Genomic DNA, 10,698 nt, shown 5'->3' on the forward strand with positions numbered 1-10,698 from the left:
TGTCAACTAAATCAAATTTATCCATAAACGCTATAAGATTTGAGTTTGAAGAAGCTGCTTTTCTTGGAGGGTGTCGATCTAGCATGTTATTCATTACTATGATAAGGTCACCACCTAAAATCAGAAAGGCAGTAGGATATTTCCCTAATGCAGATGAAAGTTTTTGATCTAGCATGTTAAAGAGAGTGCAGTTTCCCGCAACAGAGTTGTATCCATAGATGTTGACAATAATTACTATAAATTGGTTAACAACAACTACTATTAGCAGGAAGTGACCTGAAGGATCAATACTGGTTTCCAGAATACGACCATTAAAATTATACTTCATAATCCGTACTCCAGCAGAATATTCTGACCCGTGTGACAGCCATATTTCATTGCCCCACTGTGACCTCCAAAATGTGGTGTCTTTAGCTGTAGAGTGACTTTCCTGGAAAAAACTGAAATCTACTTTGTGCCTCTTAGAAAACAAAAATAAAGCCTTCCTTTTAACATTGTTTTTCAAACCCCTGGCATTTAAAGAAAACAAAGACATAAAAATGAAACAAGAATATAATACCTGAAGAACTAGGTATAGAACAAGATATCAATTAGAACAGAAGAACCTTCACTACAATAAGACAAAAAAAGCGATAATTCGCTTGACTCTGCAACAAAGGAATTATAATGAGTATAAGGGCATGAGTAAAAGTCTGTTTTGTTTTCTTTTTCCCTTAATGACACTTCTTTCTCACTTTCGTTCTTTCAGTCATAACGATTTAGGACCTTCTTCAAAAGGTGTCCTCAGTCTCATCGACAGCAAAGGATGGTTTTAATTTCATAATTGTTCAATAATCAATAATCAAATTCATAATTCTGAGAGAACATTCCACCACGGCTGTTTTTCGTGACTTTTCCCTCTGTGAAATTAAGTGTTGGCAACAGCAAGCAACGGTGATAGTTCATTTAAAGGTAATGTCACCGCTAGATTGGACTAATTTGGACAGTCACGGTAAACTGGAAACGAACACCCCTAGAATGGCGCCTCGCCTGTGTGTATCCGAATATGATGCACCAGATGAGTATTGCGACCGAACTGCATATTAAAAAGCGACAAAAAAACATTTATTGCTTGAATTTCGTGATAAAAATGGACAAAATTTAAAAGTAACAAAGCACTGTTCACGCATCAAACAGCATAGACTAAAATATTGATTTTTGTGATTTAAAGGGGTCATATGATGCTGCTAAAAAAGAACATTATTTTGTGTATTTGGTGTAATGAAATGTGTTTATGCGGTTTAAGGTTCAAAAAACACATTATTTTCCACATACTGTACATTATTGTTTCTCCTCTATGCCCCGCCTTTCTGAAACGCGTCGATTTTTACAAAGCTCATCGGTCTGAAAAGCGAGGTGTGCTGTGATTGGCCGAATTCCTCAAGCATGTGACAGAAATGTTACGTCCTTTACCATATTGTGATGCCTGCGGCAACCACATGTGACAACCCCACTTTACAGATCTTCTTTATGCACCAAGAGCTTGTAACACTCCAAAGAGAAAGGAAAAATTGAAATCGCATCATATGACCCCTTTAAGAATCAATTAAAATACTGCCAGCTCAGCCCTACTATCCCTTATACGTGCATATAAATTTAAGTTTAACTTAAATGCCAATATTGTTTGTAACCTTTAAAGTGAAAGTGGGTTAACAAACTCATTCTGAAAATTCTGGTGAATGGGCTTAATCTTAGTCTTAAAGCACTTACTTGCAATGTAGTTGTTCAAAGGAACATTCACTGAGACTGTGCCAGTAACGATCATCTCCAACTTCAGACACTTGTTCCGCTTCACTTCACCTCAAGACAGACCAGTGACCCCGTCTGTCGTCAAAAGGTTGCTTAGTGTGTTGTTCAGTAAACCTCTGCAAAAAAAATCTGGAAAAAAGAATAAGACATATTTAAGCAAAATAAAATTTTATAAATGAAATGTATTAACCGAATTAAGGTAGTGATGGAAATGTATCAGATTCATAGAACAGTGCTTATATGTACCCGGCCAACACAGAACGCTCCTCTAATGTTTTGATTTGGCTATTTTTTTAGGAACCAAATAAGTTCTGGGAATGTTAGGGGAGCGTGCTATGAACCCACTGGGAGCGTTCTATTTATGTAAATTACACTTTCCTGGCTAACCATCAGAGAATGTTAGAATGCCTGTTTTGGGAAATTTGGTTCTTGGAACCAAAAATTGTTAGCTGGGTTTAACTTGTAAAATGTAATCAACTGAGAAAAACAGTGATGAAAAGGAGATAAAAGGCTCTTTATTGGCACCAAACAGGTGATAAGATTCAGAAAATAATCATCAATAAAAGGAACATGATTAAAACAAATTAAAAAAAATAAACAGAATAAATCAGAAATTCATGTGACATGCATGAATGTGCATTACATCAACTTTTCAGCTGAGTGTCGTTTACGATGCATATCCATGGAGTATTTATGACGGAAAGTCTTTCCACAGTCTGGACACGAGAAAGGCATCTCTCCTGTGTGAGTCCGCATGTGTTTCTGCAGCGAAAAAAGGCGTGAGAATCGGCTTCCACACACAGGGCAGCAGAAGGGTTTGTCGTCAGAATGAGAATCGACCTGATGCCGTTTAAGATTGGTCTCACTGTAGAAGGTCTTATCGCAGTACGCGCAGGCGAACGGCCTCTCGCCTCTGTGTTTATACAGATGGCTCTGGAGCGCGGTGGAGCCTGTAAACTTCTTCCCACACTCATGGCAACTGAAGCTCTTCGCAAGCTTTCGTTTGTTACCCGTGTGGACGCTGCTGTGCAGCTGAAGCCAGTCTTTACGACGGAAACCCCTTCCACAGAGTTCACAGATGTGCGGCGCCTCACCTGTGTGTATTCTCATGTGACGCACCAGGCTTATGCTCTGCCGATACTCAATGCCACACAGCTTACAGATGTATTTTTTAATCGTACTGCAGTTTGAAGGTTGGGAGATGGAAGCCTCTGTTTTAATATCCGAAGGACTTTCATCTGGCACCTGAATAGTTTTTACTCTATATTTCAGCCGTGGGCAAAAGAGCACACCTGATTCCTCCATTTTGCTCAGCACCAAAGTTTCAACACCCTTCTTATTCGATTCAGATCTTGGATCTCCAGGAAAAGACTTTTTGATCACAGGCTTCATGTCGATGCAGTCAGGATGCCAGTCCATCAACTAGGGAAACAGATTGAGTAGAGATGTAAATATTCAGATTTATTCCTCAGCTGTATTACTCATTAAACCCAAACTTCCCATAAATTAATAATACAATAACCATATAATTTATTTGGTCACTTATGTCACACTTAAAGTATGAAGGCTGTTACACAAGAAACATATTGTTCAATAAGACTGAGGAATTGAGAAACTTATTATGCATTACTGCAATAACAAGTCAACAACAGGAAAGAGCCAACAGATGGAAGCCAGTGAACCAGTGATAACCTGTTTCAGGATACAAGAATATAAATATTGTTTGTGTTCCCTTTCCTGTCCACTGTGTTTGTATGAACCTTAATTGAGACAAAAGATTCATAAGACATTTGCTTTTTTAGTCATTCACTAAAACTCACCAGTTGGTTCAAATGAATTGCAAAAACACCTCAGAAATGTTGATTTAGTTCTAAAAATTAAAAAAAAAAAAAAAAGCTCTTGCAGCATCAACATGGCACATGGAATTTGGTGCTTTTTAATATACTTGCCACATTTGTTCTTGAGCAGCAAATCAGCATTTTAGAATGATTTCTGGAGGATCATGTGACACTGAAGACTGGAGTAATGCTGAAAATTCAGCTTTGCATCACAGGAATAATTTACATTTTAAAATATATTAAAATACAAAACTTTTTGTTGTTGTTGTTTTAATAATATTTCACAATATTACTCTTTTTAAAAATCAATTAATTGTTGATCTGTTAAAGCCAGACTTGTGATTTAACTAATCTCTGGTCAGTTTTATAATGTAGGTTCTTTATTAAATATTTTAATGCGTATGTATGTATTATAAAAATAAGAACTATGTTTAATTGCTTCTTACTGGCCTAGTTTGCCAAGCCCTGCATAAGAACACAAAACCTTTATATTTATTGATATGTACGTATTTTTAGATTGCGTTTAAGAGATTGCTTTTTTTCTTTAAACTTTCGCAGTATGTTTGTAAAAGGTGTCATTATACACGTTTGGTGAAGTTGCATTTGCACCGTTTTGATCAGCAGATGCCGCCAACCTGTGGTGTTTAGAAACGCTTCGAAAAAGTGAATCGTTTTGCGTTTTGTGAATCAAATGATTCAGAGTTTTAAAAAGTTTCGTTTCTCCCATTACTATATATCAGTCGTTTGTCAACTCACTTTCACCTCCTTAAAGTTTTGAACTTTAAACCCATTAAACAACTACTGGTTAACAATTTTAAAACCTAATAATAAAGGACTTACTTGCAAAGAAACAATATTCACTGTTCCAATTAACTGAACCTCCCCGAGTCCATTTAAAACGTTCTCGTGCATGCTTCTTCTTCATTATCTTCACGGGTAGATAACATGACCCAAAATAGACAGTGCTGCCCTCTCCTGCCATTACGAGGGTTTCCACATTCATCTGCCGGAGACTTTGGAGGGGTCCGTGTTTTTTTTTTCCCCTTTCTTTTCTTTACAGAATAACACCATTTAGCGATACAACAGTTAGTTCTGTTCATTTAATCTGATTGTTATTACTAACAACTCTGGGACATTTCTGTATAGCTCATCTGTGTCCACAGTGTGCATGGGAGCAGTGCTGAGTGGAAGCTTTTTAAAAATGGATAAAGAACTATATATGTTTCAAAGACAAAATGTGGAATATCATCCCAGACTTGATATAATTTTGATGTGAACAATGTATCTTGTTTTCATAAACTGCAAAATGTGGCCTTATTCAAAACTTATCAAGTGATATTCTGCATTTACATTTATGCATTTAGCAGACGCTTTTATCCAAAACGACATACAAAAAATATTCCGAGTGTATCTCTTCAACATATAATACAGATAAGAGTTAATAGTGTCGAAATTTTGGATAAACTTTTCTATTAAAATAATCTGCAGAAACGCATTGTTATACCGAAATGCAAATCATATTGGAATGCATTGTGTAATCAGATTGAGTGAAAAGAGGCCTGGAAGTTAAATAATGTCTCTCATCAATAAAGTTATTCACTTAATTATTGATAGTAGTCTCAATATTTTTTTAGAGACATGGAGACTTCATGTGCCTTCTAGAGCAGTGTTTCTCAACCAGGGGTCCGTGGACCCCTAGTGGTCCTTGGCGTAAGACCAGGGGGTTCGTATAAAGTATGAATTTTTGTATACATTTTGTATATTTTGACATGACGTTCCCATGAAATAAAAATCCAATATAGCTGATGATATGGCCAAATACTGGACAAGTCAACTAACTTGAATTATACTTGACTGCATTTGGTCCTCACAAAGACACAAATGATACATAGATGGGTCAATTTTGTTCTGGGGGTCCTTGAGGATGGTTCTGAATTAGACTGGGGTCCGGTACGCCAAAAGGTTGAGATTCACTGTTCTAGAGGAAGAATCCAAAAAACAAAAAGTTTTGGCAGACCAGTAAAGAGATATTTTTATTGTATAAGAACAAAACCTGGCTATTCATTTGTAATTATGTGTGGAAAGTACTAAATAAAAATGGGCAAACAATAAACCTAACATCATACAATTTAAAACTGAACGAATGCAATATATTGAGACTCTAAAAGCAAGAAATAAAAAAAACAAAATGAATGATGAACCTTTTCTCTTGTTAATTAATTGAACTTATTCCCTGTATATATTATTTGGTTATAATGTATCTTCTGTATCTTTCTCTGCAAGTGCTCTTGTTCTGCAATAAAACAAAACAAAACAAAACAAGTGGAAGCTTATAAGACTGTCTGTATAAATTTGTTGAAAGGTAAAATAAACATTAAAAACATATTCATTGAATATAATATCAGAGGTTGTGGTGCCTTGAAAGTCCTCGAATTAAGTCCATGTGACTACACAGAGGAAGTGTGATTTACACAACAGAGTTTATCTGTGTCTCCACCGGTTGCTTGTTATTTAGTCTGAGACTTCAGGGCAATGACAAGTTTGTTTATCTTTGATGTGAGAGAGATAACTTGATAAATAATGAAACAAAACTTGATACATGGCTGTTTCTGACAAATCCTGTGCAATGCATGTCAACAGGAAACCATCCATCAAGCAGTGTTGCCAATTTAGCAACTTTGTAGCTAGATTTAGCGACTTTCCCGCCCCTTTTGAGACTTGTTTCAAAAGTTTAGGGACTACTGGTGCGTTCAAGTCATGTCGGATAGATCGTATTTACGAGTTGAACGCACATGAACGCCACCACAAAGTCGTTATTACGAGTGGTAAACTCGAAATTTTCTTTAAGCCCCGAGTTTCCGAGTTGGGGGCGTCAATGAGAAACATGGCGGAATCGATGGATGCAGCGTCTGTAGTTGACAGTAAATTTTTGTTTAAATTGATAGTTTAGTGCAGGGTTTCTCAAATCTTGCCCTGGGGGTCCAGTGCGCTGCAGAGTTTAGCTCCAACCCTGATCAAACCTACCTGTGATTTTCTGATGATCCTGAAGACATTGATTAGCATGCTCAGGTGTGTTTGATTAGGGTTAGAGCTAAACTCTGCAGGAAAGTGGATCTCGTGGGCCAGATTTGAGGATCCCTGAACCGCAGTTAGTGTTGATGCAGCATGTCAGGGAGACGCTGTGTGTGAGGGAGAGCGCGAGAGAGAGGGAGAGTGAGAGAGAGAGAGAGGGAGAGCGAGAAAGAGAGCGCGAGAGAGAGCGCGAGAGCGAGAGAGAGAGGGAGAGCGAGAGAGAGAGCGAGAGAGAGCGCGAGAGAATGAGCAAACTCAAGCTGAGCACACATCTCCTCCAGCCCCTCCGTCTTCTGAACAGCAATCTTCAATCTGGGAGGATTTTGATGAAAGAGTGGCTGATGCAGTCAGCATCAGCAACCCAACATCCACCGCAGTGGCCGAAATGAGAGGGTATCTTGCAGAGACCTTGATTCCAAGAACGGAAGACCCACTGGCTTGGTGGAAAGCAACCACTGATCTACATTCATCTTTATATAGATCAGTGAATTTGCCATTGTGATGTCATCTAGTGACATTTAGCTACCAGTTTTAGCTACTTTCAATTGAAAGCAGTTAGCAGTTTTATTTAGATTACCACCACTTTACATAACTCCAGATAATTGTATGTCTTCCAATGTATCAAGTAGTAGCTACTGGAATATCAAATTGGAGTGAAACATTATTCACTGGGACATTATTTAGTATTACACACAGTATAAACCCTCCGTCTGTACTGCAAGTGTTTCAAGTGTGAGTGAATGAAAAATTCTCAATTTTATAGCTTGGTAGGAACTTAAAACAGAAAACTAAATCTAAAAACAGCCATTAAAACTTAATATAAATATACCAAATGATGTGCTGCAGCATTTACAGCTCAAGTGAATCATTCTTGTCACTAACCTCGGATATGACTGTGCAAAGAAAAAGGGATGAGACGACACATCGGTTTTAGTTGAACAAGGAATGCGACTTTTATGATGAAAATGAATGCAGGAGCCAGTGGACTCTTAAATTACTATGTGGTCCACTGTTTCTGCCTGCCTTCGCACTGTATGCCTAGCATGTTTCACGGAAAGAACAGCTACAGAGCATTAAAATCACTGTAAATGTGCTGAAAATACATACTTGTAACACATACTTGTCATACATAAGAGTCATATGTAAGTAAAGGCACGAACGTTACAGAAACGCACAATTAACGGTCGAATGTACGATTTCTGATGATGGTGAAGGTACATGAATAATATTAATTGAGTCACGTGATACGACGCTCCGAGAGGTTGACGTCAGCGCGCAACATAGTTTCGTAGCTATTTTTTTTTTTTTTTTTATTATTTCAAAATAGTTTCATTACATACGTCAGATTAATAATGCAAAATGTGTATGAAGCAGTAATGGGAAAAAAACGAAGCTTTTCGAAACTTTGAGTCACTGAATCACTCCTGCTGGTCAAAACGGTGTAAATGCAACGCCCGCACATGTATAATAATATCGAAACATTCCTTACAGTGTAGTAAAAGTATTATAATTATATTTATACACGCTTATATTTATATGGTTTAGCATCATTAGGTTGTCATCATTAAAGCAATATTTGATTTACTGTTTCAGATCTTGATCATACTGCAGATGTCCAGTAAGTATTTGCCTGTGACTGACTAGTACACTGTTACTTAAATCAAAGGCAAAAATAACTCAATAAATCAGAAGGTGGAACACTTGTCAATTATGTACACACAGAGTTTCAGCATTTACAAAAATTCTACACAGTGGTACAGAACCGAACTGAACAACTAGTTGTTAATGATGTATTTAAACATGCATCAGAGATGTGTCTCTCTTTTGTATGAAGTATCAAGAAAATCGCAGGAATATAAGCTTTCACTTATTTGTGTAGCCAGATCTTGCTAGAAAAAAATTAAAAACACTAAAATAAATAACAGTCACAATGAATAAACAAAATAAATCCAAATGCTATATATTGAAAATAATAACAAAATACCCACCTACATTAATAAATACATAAACCTGATTGCTTTATGAGCCATTATCAATCAACAAGCCCAAAGAAGCTTATAATGAAAAGACATGGCAACACAAGAGCATGCTCTGAAGCAGCCTTCCAAACATAGAACACAATGTGTCTTTTAACGGTGGTTTAGTTACAATTTCAGAAAATAACAAGTCTTTGGTTGCTGTAATAATGCTTTGGTCAAAAATAGCTGGAAAAAAAATACGAGGCCACAGTGTTAGTCATGGCAATTTTTGGAGTGAGTCATGTTTTCTACACATGGAATGATCATTTCAGTTGTTTAGACCCGTATTTTATTTATTTATTTAGTCATTTAGCAGACGCTTTTATCCAAAGCGACTTACAAATGAGGACAATAAAAGCAGTCAAAACTAACAAAAGAGCAACAAGACAAGTCTCGGTTAGCCTAACGCAGTACACGTAGCAAGGTGTATATATATATATATATATATTACACACACACAATGAACAGAGGTGTGACATGCGTTCTTTTCGGTTCATTAAAGATTAATCTTGCAGCGGCATTTTGGATTAGTTGTAGAGGTTTGATAGAAGTGGCTGGAAGACCTGCCGAGAGAGCATTGCAATAGTCCAGCCTGGATTTAAATTCAGTTATCATTTCTAAACACTATCACACATCTTATATCTTAATAGCTTTGAGGTCTGACCTAATTTTAAAGGTTGCAAGTTGTCTATACAGTCTAGAAATAATATAATTACATAAATGAAGTAGATTCTGTCTTCAGTAACGCATCTTCATGTTGCTGCAAAGTAGTTTAGTTTAGTTTAACTTTATTGTCTGTCCAGATTTCCTGAACAGAAATTCATCTTTGACACTGGCATAGAAAATACATCCTAACAAATAATACTACACATTCACATATCACATAAAAATAAAAATAAAAATAAAATTAATACAATACAATATATATGTATGCCCACACATATGCATACACGTGTAAACACACCTACCCAGAAATATACCTCATGATAATACCTCAATTAAGAATTTGGTTTAAAACAGTCACCGCCAATGGTACAAATGATCTTTTATCTGTAGATATTTTATAGTATGACATGCTTGGGAGTGGCAGACAATAAAATGGACATTTAAAGCTATTACATGACTTCATATGACCAAAATATATTGCAAGAATTATAAAAACCACATTTATAGAGCTTAATTATTCTGTTTGTCTTTTATTCAGCACAACATCGAAAACTGAAAGAACTGTTTTTGCTATTCAACAGTAAAAATGACATGAAGAGTTTTTTTTTTACATTAACTTTACTGGTAATATTATTGACTCCACCATTAATTGCTTGTTTGTCAATTTAGACCAGTGGTTTTCAACCAGGCAAACTTCCAGAGGTGCCTCAATAAGTTTTAAATGATTAAAAAAATAGCTCTATTAACAATCTAAATTAAAAAGCACACAAAAAAAATAATAATACAACAACCATAAAAACTGACATCATACTTTGAGTTTGTTATACAAAGGAAGGGCTGTGGATTCAGAAAGCTTGAGAACCACTTCTTGTCACAAGTAACTAAATGTTGTCACGGCACGGTTAGGAAAAACACCGTGTAAACAAGGGTCTGGGTCCAAGTGCAGGTTTTATTCGACTGCAGGGAAAAACAAAATCAAAACCAAAACAGAAAACAAACAGAGCTAATGCCGAGTTCACACCGCACGATTTTAGCCCGATTTTTCACTCGCCGACAGGTTTTGCGAAATCGCCGACAAATGCCCGACATCGGAGGCAAATCGGTGCTCGTTCAGGCGAGTGACAATCATGCAGTGTGAACTATCAAAGACGTGATCTGAGGGAATCACCGATGTGTCGCCGACGCCCGTGAAATATTTGGCATGCTAAATATCTGGAGCTGTCGGCGATTCACAATCACGCTGTGTGAAATGAGTTCTGACTGAAAAACACATCGGCGATGACCTACAGCCAATGAGAGACCAAGATACAGGGCAG

The 10,698-nt window shown here is 36.8% G+C and overlaps 1 protein-coding gene across 4 annotated transcripts; it reads right to left on the minus strand.

The window, feature by feature from the left end:
• Nucleotides 1-2,303: 2,303 nt before the first annotated feature.
• LOC107734289 (gastrula zinc finger protein XlCGF49.1-like) lies at nt 2,304-4,566 on the minus strand. 4 transcript variants are annotated; one of them, XM_016546218.1, is made up of 3 exons: nt 4,467-4,566; nt 3,335-3,355; nt 2,304-3,210 (listed from the first exon to the last, which is right to left on the minus strand). In XM_016546218.1, exons 1-3 carry the CDS (start codon nt 4,536-4,538, stop codon nt 2,428-2,430), a joined length of 876 nt encoding a protein of 291 aa, XP_016401704.1. In that variant the 5' UTR covers nt 4,539-4,566; the 3' UTR covers nt 2,304-2,427. The 4 variants fall into 4 exon arrangements, with proteins under 4 accessions (XP_016401704.1, XP_016401703.1, XP_016401706.1 ...); XM_016546217.1 differs by lacking the exon at nt 3,335-3,355 and adding an exon at nt 3,481-3,548; XM_016546220.1 differs by having other exon boundaries at nt 3,335-3,387; nt 4,467-4,526.
• Between the last annotated feature and the right edge of the window lie 6,132 nt (nt 4,567-10,698).

Source organism: Sinocyclocheilus rhinocerous, unplaced genomic scaffold, assembly GCF_001515625.1.
Source record: "Sinocyclocheilus rhinocerous isolate Xijiao unplaced genomic scaffold, SAMN03320098_v1.1 scaffold730, whole genome shotgun sequence".
NCBI lineage: Eukaryota > Metazoa > Chordata > Actinopteri > Cypriniformes > Cyprinidae > Sinocyclocheilus > Sinocyclocheilus rhinocerous.